Source organism: Erithacus rubecula, assembly GCF_903797595.1.
Source record: "Erithacus rubecula genome assembly, chromosome: 1".
NCBI lineage: Eukaryota > Metazoa > Chordata > Aves > Passeriformes > Muscicapidae > Erithacus > Erithacus rubecula.
Window position 1 is genome coordinate 28,129,830 of NC_136658.1, and position 16,986 is coordinate 28,146,815.

The 16,986-nt window shown below is 42.0% G+C and overlaps 1 protein-coding gene and 2 long non-coding RNA genes across 3 annotated transcripts in view; all 3 read left to right on the plus strand.

The window, feature by feature from the left end:
- The first annotated feature begins 205 nt into the window (after window positions 1–205).
- The window catches only part of LOC306804380, a 31,188-nt gene continuing 14,407 nt past the window's right edge, over window positions 206–16,986 (plus strand). Inside the window, exons 1-2 of the long non-coding RNA XR_013774873.1 lie at window positions 206–364; window positions 3,750–4,158. This is a non-coding gene — a long non-coding RNA (uncharacterized lncRNA). The remainder of the gene's footprint in view (window positions 365–3,749; window positions 4,159–16,986) is intronic.
- LOC306807202 lies at window positions 4,318–6,993 on the plus strand. Its single transcript, XR_013775658.1, has 2 exons — window positions 4,318–4,800; window positions 6,312–6,993. It is a non-coding gene; the product is annotated as an uncharacterized lncRNA (long non-coding RNA).
- On the plus strand, window positions 12,152–15,914 carry APOBEC1 (apolipoprotein B mRNA editing enzyme catalytic subunit 1; the record flags this gene model as incomplete). The annotated part of the gene is made up of 4 exons (XM_079316080.1): window positions 12,152–12,173; window positions 13,525–13,552; window positions 13,935–14,323; window positions 15,485–15,914. The coding sequence occupies 4 exons, from the start codon at window positions 12,152–12,154 to the stop codon at window positions 15,676–15,678; spliced, it is 633 nt and encodes a 210-aa protein (XP_079172206.1). The 3' UTR covers window positions 15,679–15,914.

A 16,986-nucleotide genomic window follows, 5' to 3' on the forward strand; every position in this document is an offset into this window, starting at 1 on the left:
AATAAATCCCGTTTTCCTGCCAAGGAAACATTATCATCCATTTGAAATGTAGAAGCAGGCTCCAAAGAGATGGTTCAATTACTACACGGATTTTCTAACTGGGAACCTGTGTCAGCCCCCCGGAGCTCAGGTAAGGTGGGAGGAAAGAGGAGAGCGCTGCTGGGGGCAGGCATGTTTGGACACGTCACTAAGAGGCACCAACAGTGCTCAGGCAAAGTTTCCCTGTTTCCTCTTTTCTCCCCGAGTGCCAGCAGAGCCTGGGGGTGTGCTCTGGGGATCTGCGGGACTGCGGGGACAGACAGCAGGACAGCACCGCAGGGACAGACAGCAGAGGAGAAGCCATGCCCAGGAGAGGGCTTAGAGGGTAAAACAAGCTGCTAACCCACAAAAAGAGAAGCAGCCCAGCTGCAGCTCTGCTGCTCGGAGCGGGGTCGCGCTGGCTTTGCAGCCCCGGGGAGCGCTTGGTGCCCCGGGGAGGCGAGGGCAGCGCTGGGGCAGCCGGACCTTTGTCCCCGGCGGGTCCCCAGCGTGTCCCCAGCGGGGCTGCCCCGGAGCCTGGCCCTGCTGGAAGCTCCGCTGGTTCTCGGCTGTCCCGGGAGCAGAAAGCGCCGGGAGCAGCGGGCTCTGTCCGGCACCGGGAGCGCTGCGGGCGCTGGGGCCGGGAACGGCGCGCCCCAGGGAAAAGCTGGAGTTGCCTCTTCTTTGCCTCTTCTTGCTGGGCACCTTCGAGGTCTGGAGACTGCTGTTATCACCCAAAATATCGTGTCCCAGATCACCTTCTGTTCACTGCAGGGCGAGGTTTATTGCGGAGCTTGGTAAAGAAGTGTCTCGGTTGTGCAGAGCGCTAGCAGGGGGAAAAAATACGGATTAAAGAAGTTTTGACAAATTGTGCTCGCGTATTTTTAGGCATTATCATTACTGCTATTATCTTGCAATGAGCAAATGGTTTCTAATAAAAAGTGTCAAGAGGGAAAAAAAGGAAAATTGTTAAATATCTATAATGATGCAGTTTATTACGCAGTTTTAATAAGAGAGATATTCGTATTAGGAGCTATTTTTGTAATACTAGTAAATTTTAAAATAATCTCATTGAATTCCTGTTCAAGTTGCGGATGATGGGACCGTACAATAGGAAATATATAAATAACACATTTTAAAATGTATTTTGTAATCAGTCAATGCATCTTCAAGGCTTAATGCACATTTATGTGGCAGCTGCGCATTAATAAAAGAGAAAATAAGGGCTACAGGACAGTTATGCTGGCTGTCATCCTTCTGCCATTTTCTGCCCTAAACATTCCTCTAAACATTTTGGGGTACAATCCACTTTTCAAATTTTTAGTCACACTTTACAGTGTGTTTCTCTGCAGCTCTCAGATTCTGAAAGGATTACAAGTTATAAGATTGAGGAACCAAATTTAGAAAGAAAAATAATAATGTTTTCTTCTTGATATCTTTAATTATTTGATAACTATTAATTTTTGTCTCATATTTGTGTCAATAGCTGTTATGTGATCAATTTTTTTTTCAGTTAGGCTCTATGTGTTTATGGGTACCATGTGCAACAATGCTGAAAAAAAAGGACAGTTGGTGATAACTATAAAAATTTTAAAAAAGAATTGAGTTGATTGCAGGGATTTGGGCAATGTATCTATAAACTCTCAATTTACTTTAAGTACTCTTTATCTGACTGGGGGAGAAAGATGAATGCTGCCTCTCTGTATATATTCTGCAGTGTGTGAATGTTTTATCACGGTTTTAAAATTTCTCATTTTTCCTTCTGGTAGTATTGCTTAAATTTTCATTAATCTACTATTTAAAAATAACGAGTCATAGCAGTAGCAAATATTTGGTCATATTGCATTAAGCTGATTGCACCATAAATTTCACTCAGCTCAACACAGCCCTAAAGTGTCTGTATCTTGCAGATTAGAGTATTTCAGGGTTGTTTCAAAGAATTAGCTTTATGTCCCTGAAAATATGCACAGGACACCCATTGCAATAACTGGTCCAGAGTACCATATTTTACGGGGTCAAAACACAGGCCAGAGGGTGCTTAAGACCGGTCTAAGCAAGATTTGCAAGTTTAGACTTGTTTGTGTGTTATAATCAGATGGGAACATCTACAGATACCTTTGAACAAATCAGATCTCTGTAATCTGTTGTGGCATTGCTTTCCAAAATCTTATAGGTACCTTCTGTGAAAACCAGATTAACCGATTTGGCTTGAATATTCTGAGTTTAATGAATTTTCGTTGGTGAACTGCAACCAGTCACATATTTTATATATTTACTGGGAACATATGATATATTTATATTATATATATGTTCCTAAAAATTGAGTTTTACAGAAATTTAAGCTAATAGACATTAACTTCCAAACAACATAATATATATATATCAAAAATACCTAGTGGGTATTTTTGACAACCTACTAAAGGAATTGCATATAATAAAATAGTTATTCCTGTACTAGAATTAAACATTTGGTAACATTTACATTTGTTATTACATTTACATAAATTCGATAGAAAGTCTGATAAAGAAATCTGCACGTGTGGTTTCTTTGATTTCTATAAATGGAGTTTACATGGAGAAGACAAAGAGACGCACCCTGTGGTTTATGAACTGGTTTGTGTCCATGTGTATTTTAGTGTGTAGGAGGCTGGGATGTGGAAGAATACAGGGTAAGAAGACAAAGCCTTTATCTGACTGACTCAGATAAATGAGATGCTTTTTTACATAGGTGATAAGTCGTGCAGGTAGAGAATATGCGACAGTTTTTCTGCAAGATTTCATTTGTCCCTAGATCAGACTGTGGAGTTATGTGACTTTTTTTGTTTCTTTGTTTGTGTTTTTTATTGTGCTTTCTGTGTGTTGGTTTGGGTTTTTGTTACTAATGAGTACTAATCTATAAAAAAAATTTACAGGCTTATTGATTCTCTTTTCAGAATCTGATCAGTTGTCTACTAGATTTATTCTGAATTATTCGAACGTGGAAAAACATATATCTGAAGTGCATTCTCATATAAGTCTCTATATAAGACAATTGTACAAAGGCCACAAAGTGCCTCTGGAGACTTTATTTATATATTATGGATAATTACTGAGTATAAGAGGTATATTCAAGACTACTGGCAGTCTTTGTATAGGTTCTTAACTGACAACATTTAGAGATCCTTTCTGAACTCAGAAAATATCCATCCTGGGAGATGCTTATTTTTGCATAGAGCACTTCTTTCTTCTTCTCTCACATAGTATGGTGCTGACTTTGCTAATCCTTATGAAAATACAAACAGCAAGAGAATCCAATAAGGGGAAATATTCAGCTTCATAGTGTATCAGTGCTTTTATTTTCTTTCTTTTATTTTTTTTGTATTAGTTTCAACAAAATTCACAACAGCTCCCTACATTGAAAAGGGCTACATAGGAACCTTGTAAAACTGTCCTGACACAAAAATGTGGAGAGCTTTTAGAAATACTCCCCCTGATGGGGAAGAGGACAGGCACAGGGAGAGGGGAGGTGGTGGAAGTTCTGCATGCAGCTGTAGGTGAGGGGAGGATTAGTGGCTCAGAGTTTGGTTCCTTTAGTTCCTCTACCCTGCCTGGTTCCTGCCTTTCCGTTTTCCTTGTGTTGCTGTCTCGTGCTTTGCTCTTCTCAGTTCTCCGATTTCCTCCACCGTCCTCCTTTTTAATGTACTGCAGTACTACTGAAAACAAAGTTGTGACCAGTTTCTCTTCTGTTTCAGCATGTATATATCTAGGAGAGCATTGGGGAAGCAGTTTGATCCCCGCACATATCCAAATGAGACGTACCTGCTGTGCGAGCTGCAGTGGGGTAGGAGAGGCAGGTTTTGGATACACTGGGCCAGAAATGACGAAATTAAGGATTGCCATGTGGAACACTACTTCCTGGAGCAAATCTTCGAGCCAAGAAGCTATCACAGTGTCTGTGAGATCACCTGGTACCTGTCCTGGAGTCCCTGTGCAAACTGCTGCGATATAATCCAGGAATTCCTGGAGGAGCAGCACAACGTGTACATAGACATGCGCGTGGCGCGGGTCTACAACGAGCACATCCGAGAAAACCGCGCTGCCCTGAGGCAACTTGCCAAATTCCCAGGAGCAACCATCAGAGCCATGGATCTTCAAGGCAAGGTTTCCCATGCTTTGTGGGGCTGGGGAGGGGTGGGCTGGTGCGCTTTGTATGGGCTTGGTGGCCCGTGTCCCACTCAGCTTCTTTGGGGGCATAACCATCGCTGTGCTGTGAATGAAAGTCATGCAAAGAAAGGATGTGTAAATAGTGCAGGAGAAGAGGGGCAGGACCCTCAGCAACCAGATCTGTATGAAAATTCTCCTTTCTTTAGAGATACCATTCTTATGGCACTCGTGAGGGAAGGGGAGATTGCCTCCCACTGTCTCTCTTCTCCCTTGTCCTAAGGGAATAAATGTGGTCTCTGGGATAAGGCTGTCTGAAGAGCAGCTCTGCACTTAAGGGAGGGACAAGAATTGCCCCGAGTGAATGGCATTGGTTCCAAACATGGCAGCATCCATCAGCTGACCTATCCATGGCCAAGCTTTTTCTGTGATATGGCCACAAGGAAGAGCTTAAAAAGTCTTGTTCCCTGAGCTTCTCTGGTATCTGAGTCAACTCAGGTCCATTATCTTGCTTCTCTTCCCCCAGATTACATGTACTGCTGGAACACCTTTTTACAGCAAGGTGGCTATTTTGATTTCACAGCTGGGAACTTTCTGTCGGCGGTGGAGAGGACTCGTTTAAAGCTGGAAGATATCCTTGGGGTCAGTACTCTGCGAGGTGGAGTGAGGCACATAAAATGATTTGCAGTCTTGGGCAGCTGAGCTGTAAAGAGCAGGAAAGAAGCTCTTGTTCACAGGTAGCTCTAGATGAACTTTAAAGAGTACTGCAGCAGGCTTTTGTAAAAAGTAACATACTAAAATCATGAAATTATCTTGTCCCACTGGGAGAGAAGCACTGTGGATATTTTTCCATTATATTGCCATCTTGGTTTTGCCTTTTATTCTTTGATATGTTCTCTGTATTCTTTGGACATATATTTGGAGCTCTGTAACCTATTATTGTATTCTTGTTAGTTTTCTCAGCACGTTTCTGTGCCTTTTCCTAAGCAGGAAGACAAAACAAATTCCAGAGTTCCAAGCCCCGGGGGATACAAGGCGCCTCTCCTATCTTGATTCTTCCTGGGAACCAAGATCGAGACCAAGGTCTCAAGGTCCTTGAGACAGATTTCCATAAACAAATACAGCTAGTACCAAGGGGGGGCTCCAGAGAAGGGGCTTGACTTGAGGGGGAGTTGCATTACCATTTGTCCTCCTAATTGGTGTTTTTTATCAATTTCCTAAAACCAGTCAAAACTATATTCACCCCGCATGGAGGGGCTTTGGTGTACATTGTACATAACTTCCCCTGGAGGCCTCCAAGTAAAAATCCACTTATATCTTTACCTCCTATATTGAAATTATCTCAGGTTTCATTTTTAGGTTGAAAAAGGCAACAATATTCTGAAGGAAAAACTATGAGTGCAGTTTTTCTCCTTCAGGTTCCAGGGTGTGAAATTCCTTGATTTTTACCTGGAAGTCCAGTCTCATCTCAGAAACCCTCCACTAGATTGCTTTTTAACCTGGATCTGGTTTTCTGCTCCTGGATGTGGAGCACTGGTTTCAGTTTGCCAATGGTGCTACTCAGCCCTTTTCTCTCAATGTCTGCAGTGGTCTGACACCCCTCAGTTACTTTATTAAAGTCCTTTCTAGATTACATTCAGTAACTTCTGTGACTGTTTGGAAGGGTACAGTTTCTGTAAGAGGAGAAAATCTGTTCAAAACAGAATGTCTGTACCCTGGAAAAATTCAGCCTTTGTTTTTGTTTTGTGCCAGACCTCCTGAAAGGCAGGAAAGAGAAGAATGTGTTCAACACCAGTGCTGAAAGTTTGTGTCCCTGTGTCCCACAAGAGACTTTGCTTGGATGAATAGGTTCACATCCTTGTCTGGGAAGGGCTATATTAAAAAAAAGTCGTACAAAACTAATATAAGTGCTTTAGCATTTTGATTTCAATGTATCATTTTCTGAAAATGCTATTTTTAGTGAACGAGAGTGAAAGAAATTTATAGCTGTGTGGGTCATTAGTTATTTGGGAGAACCATTTTATATGGCATATGTGGAAAAGTAACATCTTGGACTACAACTAATAGTCTGCTTCTCGTGTCTGTTTCAAATCACAGCAGGTTCAAAGTGCTATTGGAGGATCTAAATGTCATACTTCTTTTTTCCATTTCAGAATTTTCATTTCTAGAATCAAAGAATATCTCAAATTGAAAGGGACCCAAAAGGTTCATCGAGTCCAACTCCCTTCTCTTCGCAGGACTACCTAAAACTAAACATGACTGGAATCATCATCCATGTTATAAACAGTTACTAGTAGTTGGCTTTCTCTATAATTTGTTAGTTTTAATTATAAAATTGTAATAGTTTGTAGATAATTAGTCTTAGTCTCAAATTGTTTTTAAGTATGATAAAATTTTTAATTGCTTGTGGGCAACATAAAAGGGGAGGCAAGGCTTTTACAAGATAAAAGTGGACTTGTGAAAGGTGTATTTTAAGATGTGGTTGTTATGGCAAAATGTATATCCAAGAGAGCATAAGTGAAGCAGAAGACCATAAAGGAAGAGTACCAAGCTTAAAATGGCATCAGAAGACCATCAGAAGACCACCCTAGACTGCCAACATCTGCAACTATTGAATTGTGCAAATGCTGCAAAAATCTGAAGCAATATGGTAGTGAAGGAGCCCAAAAAAAATCTGGGAAAACATCTGGGTGAGTAACACAATTGTAACAATATAAAAACCTGCAGACAGAAGAAGTGGGTGTGCCTGGCTGCGGCTACACTACCCCCATACGCTGTAACTATTGCTTTATGATTATTCCTCATTATCATTTATTAAAATTCTTAAACCTTTAAGAGGAGTGGGTTTTGTTTCTCTCATCAGGGAGGATGTTCCTCATGTCCAAACTGAACATCCACTAATGCAGCTTCATTCCATTTACACCACTCCCATCACTGATCAGCGGTTTCAGGATTACCCCAATTTCAGGATTACCAGGTCCCACGTGGAGAATCCAGCACTTGCTCTTGTAATATTTCATACAGTGTTTCATACAACTCATACAATTTCATACAATTCATACAATGCTCTTCTCTTCAGTATCCAGATCTCTCTGCAAGGCCTCTTTATTTACCCTCAGGGGAATCCACAGATCCTCCTACTTTTGTATCATTGGCTAAAAATCATTACTTGGTTTTGGTTCCTACATTTTATTCCTCCATATAGATGATTTATAAGAACATTGGAGATCACTGGCTGTAAAAATAAGCCCCAAGGACCCCCTGTGGTCACCAGTCACCAGCCTGATGTAAACCCATTGACTAACTTTTTGAGACATCAGCCAACTGCTCACCCAGAGCCCTATGGCCTCATCTAGCTGTGTGCTGGACATTATTTATTTTTGATTATGGTCTGTGCCTCTTGGGGTCCTGAGGACTTTAAAAAAATTTAAAGTTGGTTTTCTTGGCTGCCCTAACTTGTGGCTTCCACTGACACAGTGCTCACAGATGGCCCAGGAGCTAATATGTTTAGTATGGACTGCAATGAAGAAAATTAACTCCATCCTTGATGGTGCCCAATGGTTGTAATGCCTGATCCTGGTAGATATTTTCTGCTTTTGACAGAGGTTTTGCCTCCCATGACAGCTACATCTTCCAGGAGAATTTTGGGGAGAGTTTAACCATATATTGATGTCATTGTGCAGATCCTGAGTGGTTGGAAAAGAAAATCTCAGAGCTGGAAGTTCCTAGAGCTGCTCTGAATACTCTCCTTGGTACAAGCTATAGAAAATTATTGTTGATAAAAATCCACCTGGTTATGTGGTCCCCCTCATATTTAAGACTCTGCTGGATGTGTGATGACTGACTCAGGCTCTCAAGCAGAGCCTGGACTCTAATCACCACAGGGTTTGGGGTAATTATTGTTCTCCTTTGTGTTTTGACAAAGCATGTGCATTGAAACAAAGACATAGAAATGAAGCAAAATCAGAAAGATAAATATGTAGAACTTCAGTGACTCAAAGTAGCTTGAGAAGACTGTAGGAGGACTGCTTAGGGTAAAAAAACCTTCCAAAATACAGATATGATCACTTGCAGATTTTTCTTTTTACACTGACTCCTCATGAAGTATCTTTAATGAGCTGGGCAATTCTTTGATTTCTACAACCTCACTGGTTAATGTAAAATAATTATATTACCAGGATATCAGGATGTTTTATTACCAAAGTGAGCACACAGGTAATTCCCACTAGTCAATTATTTTCCACTTTGCCTGGATCAGAGCTCTGCCTGCACATCCTTGTGGCTGGCTGCCATTCCACTTCACTGTTCAGAGTCAGCCTCATAAAGCTCACCCAGCAGTTGCAGGGTGCCACCAGTTGTCTTAATCTATGTTTCAGTTTCCACATATGAGCAAGAGTCTGAGTATGGTATGGTGACACTGTGCAGCAGAGGAAACGAAAGCAAAGGTACTGGGAGAGAGAAAAGAGCCATGGGTGGGTGTGCTAGTCAGAGTTGCAAAGTAATATGCTGCCAAGGACATGTGTTTGTGTATCTACAAATTGTTTTTATATGCATTATCGTGTTATTGTGCATACACGTGTAAAAATCTGTAAGTATCTTCATGAGTGTGAATTCATACATTTAGGTTCATACATAAACACCTTTTAGCCTTTTTTGGAGGTCACAGAATAAATCTCAAAAGGCTCTGTGTGGTTTTTCTTTCCATAAAAAATATAGATATCTACTGAGAAAACTCCATTAAATCCAAAGTAAATCCTTTTACTGTCAAATGTGTCATCAGCAGAACACTTGAACTGACAAAGGATTTACCATTTCAAATTAAGTCCAGGAGGCAGTCTCTAAGTGGAGGTTGAGACTTAAGCCTCTGTGGCATAAGCTCCAGGCTTTTGTCACATTTAAATTTAACCTTTCTCTTTGCTTCCAGACTTCCACTTAGTCATTATCACCTCTTCCCAAGAGATCATTCAGCCAGAGACAAAAAAGCTCAGCACCTTTAAAATTCTCAGAGATTTGTAAATTTGGATCTTAGCTGATTCAAACCTTGCCCTTTTTTGTCTTCTTTGATGTCTGATTTAACTTTTCTTCTGTGCTCCTCTTTCTCATCTAGCCATCCCTGTTTTCTTCTATACATTTCCATTTCTAGGACTCTGTCTCAGTCCAAATTTGTTACCACATCTTGGGTTTTGAGTGTCAGCTAAGCTAAAAGATGCTTGAGAAAAGGGAGTGCAGACAACCCCTCTGTAATAGCCGTGCTGCAGACCTGCTTTGCTGCAGTCTCTTTCTGGGAGACATCTGAAGGGACCCAGCTCCCCATGCTCTGCCCACCTCTCCAACACTTCATGTGCACCCTGGAGGCCCTTTGTGAAATGCTCTGAGGAAACTGTGAAGCTGCTAGATTATTTTCCCTGGTGAATCTGGACATATGGACACAGCATGGCTCTACTACCACCAAAGGGAATATTCTCATGAAGGTCTAAGGAGCCTGGTGATTAAAGGAGGCATGAGTAAATGTCTGTCTACCATTCCATGCATTCTGTGCACACTTTGCTGTGTATGTTCCCCCAAAATACATGCGTATGAGGGTGGTGGTTATAAAAAAAAATCCTTTTGCTGGAGTGGTTGAGATGTATTCAGATACTACCAATAGCTCAGCATCCTGAATCACCTCCACAATTATCTTTTACATTACCTTAAGCAGCTTCTGTAAGGGGATAAAATTGCCTGCATGAGAAATAGAATAAACATTTTTACCACCGTTGTTTTGAGTAATACAAGACTCCACCTCTATAGATAACCCTTGCTACAGGCATGTAGCAATTTAAAGGGATACAGATGGATTACTGCTGGTTGCTCATTAAAAACAAGGAACTGCAAGGTTTCCCACCTAGTTGTATGATCCTTCTGGAGATCATCATCCTCCTCTTGATTCACTGAAGTGTGATCCCCATAATCAGAATGTGCAAGTTCTTCTAGAATTATGAAAATTCACTTGTGTGGCAACCTTGTCTTCCTGATTTTGTTAGGGTTAAAGCAACTACTGAATTTGGAAGGGATTTGTCTTCTTGCATTAGGCTAACAGAGCAATACTTAATTTTTTTTTTCCTTTTGGCTTTCCACTATCTCATACAGCACATTCAATTTCCTGGAGACACCTGAAAATGTTGCACTGCTGATTCCTTCTTTGGATATTTTTCTTTCTCCACTTTCTGTGGCACATTGCTGGTTTTCTGTCAGGAACTACTGCTGCTAATCAAGTCATCCCTAGAAGATCAGACTAATAATCTCTAAATCTAATTCACACCTGCTTGTATGTGCTCTAAGGACAGTGCAGTGAAGGGAGTACTACAGCACCAAAGCATTCCTAGTCTCACTGAGAGTCATGCCCACGAACTGAAAACTACATTAGTCAATTGCATTTTTGTTTTAACAATCTCTGAGTGTTTGAGTTGCTCCCCTTCACTCTTCCATGGAAGGAAATTGTGCAACCACCAGGGAACAATTCTGTGCTGAGAGGTGAGGAGTGACCTTGCAGCAGACGAGGCCTGGAGGGCAGACTCTGTGCTGGCACTGCCTGATGACCTGCCACCACCAGTCTTCTCCTGACAGAGAGTCCTGCCAGTGCCTCAATCCCTACTCCCACTGAACTCCACCATTCATGTACACTTCTGGGGTTTTTTCTGCCCTGGCAGAAAAGTGAATACTTTTTGACAGTAGAATGCTGAGAGCTTGCTGCAGAGAATACAAAGAAATCACTTCCTTAGCTTTAAAATCCCACATCTGGCTTGGCACCAAGGAAGGCAATCTCTACATTGTGCATCAGGCCAAAAATAATCATGTCACAAACCCAGAAAGAACTGTGAGTGACAGAGACTGATTCTACCTAAGCCACGTGAAGAATTCTTCTACAATCCCTTTCCTCTGCAAGCCAGTTTTGGGTGTGTCAGTGAGAGGAAAGCTTCTCACTAGAAACTAGCATTGTTTCAGTAATTTTTCAGATTAAATGGGAAATATTCTTTTGCTGCATCTTGTGCGACTTATAGAACTGATTGTAGTAAGATGATGCCCAGTTCATAATGCTGAGCAGATTTCTCAGGGCACTGGAGAGTGCCTGTTCTATTTACATCAGTGAACTGGTATCACAACCAATAGTTTCTGCAGACCCTCCACAGGTGGCTCAGGCTTTGCTCTCAGAATGTCCACATGAGTACAGAACTCTGCTCAGCTGTGATATTTCAGAAATATGTGGATGGTCCCTCACTGCCAAAGCTCTCCTGGGTGCTGGGAAGCTTGCTTGGAGTTAGTCTAAGAGTGGCTGCCACAGCTCTGTGGTCACACACATGGAGAGTCTTCCTTGGTTATGTGAGGACTCAAGGGGGTGTGAGCAGTGCTTGGAACTCCAGGGGAGAAGTCCCAGGAAGAGAAACAGCAGGAACCACCACCACCTGCTGGAGTTCCACAGACTCACAGGTTTTGCACATAATTTCTGTTTCCCTCTTTCCATTGGGCTCTGTTCAACTTCCTCATGGCAGGAAAAGTGACATGCCATGCCACAGCTATGTGGCTTGATGCCTTTTGTGTAGATGCTTTTCTCTCTTGTTGCATTGGGGTGACTACAGAAGATTTGCTTTTCTGTTCTGGAGCCAGAGTTTAAAAAGAAATGTATTTTCTGTCTGCACTACAAAAAGTGGCTCACCTGATATTTGCAGCTTCTGGAAGTTAATCTTGTACTCAAGGCCAGATCAATTTCTGGGTGGGATCACCCCCATTTGCAGCTCTTTGCTGCCAGGGGCTTGCTTTCAGCTTCAGCCAGTTGGATAATGCTAGTAAGAGCAAGGAGAGTCACCAAAAGGAAATACTCAGCTGAGCAGCATTAACAAGGACCGAAGAACAGTGTTCTGATTCAGGAATAGAAACTGAAACTAATGTAAGACTTATAAAGGCACATCAGTGCACATCAGTTCCCAGGAAGCCACACACAAATCCAGAAACACCCATGGCTGCTGACGGTGCCAGAGGTAAGAACATTTCTGTGAAAGGCAGGCCTATTTCTCCATATTCAGCTGTAGATATCTACTGCAGTTGTATCTAAAGGACTGGAGTGTAGACACAAATGTGTTTTGTTGGCACAAGGACACACGGGAGACAGATGTGGATTTGTGTTTTATGTCTTTGAATACCTCGAGTCTTTGGTCCGGCTTCAAATATTAATATGATTTAGTTAACCTTGTTGTAGCAGGCAGAATTCAAAATCCAAAAGAACTTTTACTGTGAAAAGAGATCTCAAAGGCATTTAAGAATGGAGAAATTTAGTTAGCTTATGTATTCATCTATTTTATTTTCGTTGTGATAATACCTAGAATAATCTTCCTAGAGAATCAGGGCAATAAGGAGTTGATAATTTCTCTGTTGATGTGGAAAACTGTGTTCTTCCTGTTGAAATATAACTTTACTCTGTATAATTCATAATTTCTCATCTTCAGGAGCTAAGCTGCAGAAAAATGCCTTTAGTATATTAATGCTAAGTAAATTTAAAAATAAATCTTTATTATATTATGTATAATCCATAAAAGCTAAAAATAAAAGTAATTATTTTTATTTTATATATACTGAAATATTTAAGAAATGAAATTAAATTTTAATGAAATAAAATGATGGTTCCTAGATCCTTAAGTTTTCTATTGGTGGATTATCACAAAATAAATAAGTACCTGCAATTGTTTTCCTCTAGACTCTCAGCTGGGAAGGGATGAGTCATGGGGTTAAAGTTGCTCTCCACCATGGAAGATAAAATATGTATAATCAGGCAGGTCTGCATTGCCACCCTGTGTGTGTTTGTTACCCTCCTTTCTGTGCCAGTATTTTTTTTCTTGGCACTGATATTTTTTTATTTTTTTACAAAGTTACAGGTTAAATGAAGATGGGAAGTTGGTTGTGGAGATGTTTTTGTCTAGATTGCCAAGCTTATGAGTACCAATGAGAAAGTGACTCAAGCTTTGCCTGCCTCATAGAAGTGGTTTGGAAGTTTTAAAGGGATAAGACATTTGATTCTGCTCTTTGATTAGTCAGGGGAAAACAGATGCAGTGCTGCTGAAATCAGGGAATTTAAACTTGAGTGTTGTGTAAACTGAGCAAGGGTTCATGTACAGAGTTTAAATAACCATCAAGTTCAGCTTCCAGGTAGGAGGGTACACCTCCTGCATCCCAGAGTGCCTAAACTGCTGTGCTGTGATTACTTACTGAGCCTTTCTAGAGAAAAGAGATTTGGCAGGGAGTGTATAAAACTGAAAGGAGTCTGGACAGAAGTATAGAGGAAATTCTGTTTTCTGACCTGCTATCCTCAGTGACCCACAAATCTTTTCTACACAGGTCCCTTACCCAGAGAGAACAACCAAGGGTAAGAGATGTAGCTCTGTCACTCAGTGCTGCCTGAGTTACAGGGCAGTTTCCAGAGACAGCCTTGTGCCTTGTTTGATTCTTAATATCGCTTTCCTCAATCTTCCTTTTCCAGTTGCCTTACTGCTTTGTCTGGTGCTGATCTGAGGGGTGGTGGGGTTGCTTCCCCACCCAACAGTTCTCAAGGAGGTGCTTGTGGTGCTCTGAAGTTTTCATCAAATTCCAGATTTTGCTTGCTAAATCCCAACACTCTTCAAGCTGCTCATTTCTGATGGGAAAAGCTGGGAGTGGGAGTCCTGGCTGATAATTAGAGTAGGCAGTGCACAATGGGACCAAGCATCATGAGGTGCTGGGATCATAGCACTGCTGGTACTTTTCTTCAGGTGGAGGATACAGCCAAGAGACTTCCAAAGGAATTACTCGCCTAGCCAAAATGGACTGGTGGTGTACCTGCTGTATGAAATCAGGTGGAGAGGAGGTGCCATCTGGAGGAACTGGTGCTCAAACAATCCTGAACAACATGCTGAAATTAACTTCTTGGAAAATTGTTTCAGTGACAGGCCACAAACTTCTTGCTTCATCACCTGGTTCCTTTCAACTAGTCCCTGTGGAAAGTGCTCCAGAAGGATTCTTGAATTCCTGAGGTCACACCCTAATGTGACCTTGACAATATATGCAGCCAAGCTGTTCAGGCACTATGACATCCGGAACCGACAAGGTCTCCGCAGGCTGATCATGAATGGAGTCCCTGTGTATATTATGAATCCTGAAGGTAACCCTGCTGCTCTTTGTCTAAGTGTGGATTGAAAATTCTGGGCTTATGTGCACTCAGTTTGTAACAGAGGTGATGACTGGCTTTGGAGAGGACTAGGGAGTGCAAAAATGTCACACTCTTCTGCCTTATTTCATCCCCAGTCCTGTACAGCAGCAGGACCAGCATGGTCATTTCCTCTTGCCAAATCTGAACATGGAGGGTTGGAGGCTTTTCTAGCTATTCACACCTCCTTTACATGCAGTGTAAAATCATGGGCTAGACAGAACCTGTCCCTCCTAGGATACACATGCAGATCAGCTTGCCAGCTGCATCAAGTAATTGGTTTCCATTTGGAGCTGGAGAAGAAAGGGAAACTTGTCTAAAGGAGACTTTCAGATGATGCATCACAGAAGACACATCTTGCATGTGTGCCTTTTTGTGTGTGTATCTTGCTTGCCTGGTGATGTTTGGCTGTAAAAACAGTCCAGACAAGCAGGTCACAAAAAGTAATGTATATTTGAAAAGATGAGCCTCACACACCTGTGTGGATACTTACCACTGGAATGTGGAGCTATAAAACCCACCAGGTCAAATGTAATCCTAAAGAACATTGCTTATACTGGGGGTACTGTCACTGGGATTAAAGGACAGGAGCATTGACAGAAGTTCTGGCCATCCTATCAACACTAAGATTAATATGAAACTGCTAAGTGTTATTGTGTTCACTCCAGGTTTTCCCTGATCATTGGGATAAGTTGGACAGATTGGTGGTTGAAGCAACTTGTCTTCCCAAAGCTGTGTTCTCAAGCACAAGGCTGCCAAAAGGAGAGCCTGAGCAGCTCTGACTGCATGTCACACTTCCCTTTTCACTCCTGCCACTTGCTGATTCCTTCTCTCTTGGCTTTGTGCCAGAGTGTGCTATTTGTGATAAGGGTTGCCCAAGTCACCACAATGATCAATTTCTCTCTCTGGCAATTCATTTTTAGACATATTGCTACTCTGTAGAGTTTTGGTTCCCCTTTCCACTAGCTTATTTGTGTAGTTATTTGTGTACCCTTTGTATGAATATCTTTGTTCTTTACTGCATTCTTACTGAAAAACAAATGACTCACTGTCATGTTAATGAAGAAAGAACTGGGCATCCTTTCATCAAGAGTGACTGGGTATCTCTCTTCTTAGATTACAGTTACTGCTGGAGAAATTTTGTTGCACACCGACCTGGAGAAGTTCATTATCAGCCCCAGAACATCATGGTACACATCTTTCTGAATTGCATGGAACTGTGTCATATCTTCTGGGTTAGTAGACACCTGAAGAAAACACCAAGAGTGAAAATAAATGCAAAAAGTCCAAGGAAAAGGAGGTTTGGATGATGCCAGCAATGGTGTTAGCAGAAATCATAGTAGGAAAAATAAGCATGGGCTTGATGCTGCGTAAGCAGAGGGCCAAGCAGGCAAGAGGTTGCCAAAGGACTGTGCTGCTACATTGTGCCTTGTCCCCTGTGTGTCCTGTGTGTGTCCCCTTCCTGCTGGTACCTGGCTGTGTCCTGTGTGTTCCTTTCTCCTGCTGGCACCCGTGTGTGTCCCTCCTGGTGGTACCTCGGTGTGTCCCCTCCTGTGGCCAGGAGCAGAGAAGAGAAGAGATTTAGCAGTAGTCTCAGATTTTAACTAAGGAAAGGGTACATTATTTCAACCCTTTGCATGAATCAGCTACCAGTACATTAGCTTGCAGCTTACTGGAACTTTTTGACTCCAAAAGCTCCTTCAGCTCTGTAACTGTGATTCAAATACTTTTGGTTTTGCCTCTCAGGACAGGGTCGTAGATTTTAGTTAAGTTCTGAGCAAGTTCAAAAGCCCAGATGGGTAGATTTACCTTCAGGATCAGAGTTTACAGATGAGAATATCATATGACCAAGATCTGCTTTCCCTTTTCCTTGCAATCCATGCAACTGCAGAAGTTATTTGTATGGTATGATATCCTACTCAGAAAGAGGAAATGGTCTGCTGAACAGGAGAGAAGATCAGGGCTGGAGTTAACTGTAGGGCTCAGCCACCCTTTGTGGGGCAACCCTGTTCTTGTTTGAACTGGTCTCTCTGTGCAGAATGGATGGCAGGAGGTGGAGGAAGGGATGCATTAAACTGCTGGCAGAACTTAGAGTCACAGACACAAAATGATGCAGGCAGGAACTTAGAGTCACAGATGCAAAACTAACCTGTTTGTTATGAATGGTTTGTTTGATTTCTGGCTGAGGAAAAGGCACACATTACACTTCATTTCAGTTCCATCCACCCCAAACGTTACTTAGGACTTTCAGTACCTCAAGACCTGACCTTTCTATTTCTTGTCTGAGTAAGACATTCAGGTGGCAGGATACACAGTCACTAGCAGTACCCAGTCAATCAGCTGATCTAACAAGGCACTTTATGCAATGCAATGGTTCAGGAGACATTTCCCCCTTGGCTTTCAGCCTTTTGGAGTCCCCTAATGCCTGAGATGATTAAATAATTCAGCATCTTACTCACGATCAAGTGCACGGTGCGGTGCCTGCCAGGAGCTGAGCAGAGCTGTCTGCTGAGTGCTGACAAACTGCTGCTGACTCAGCACCCTCCCTGGGCAGCACGACAAGGGGAATCTGCCCTTCAGCTCCTGGTTTTAAAGAGCCAGCTCACAAATTGCCTGTT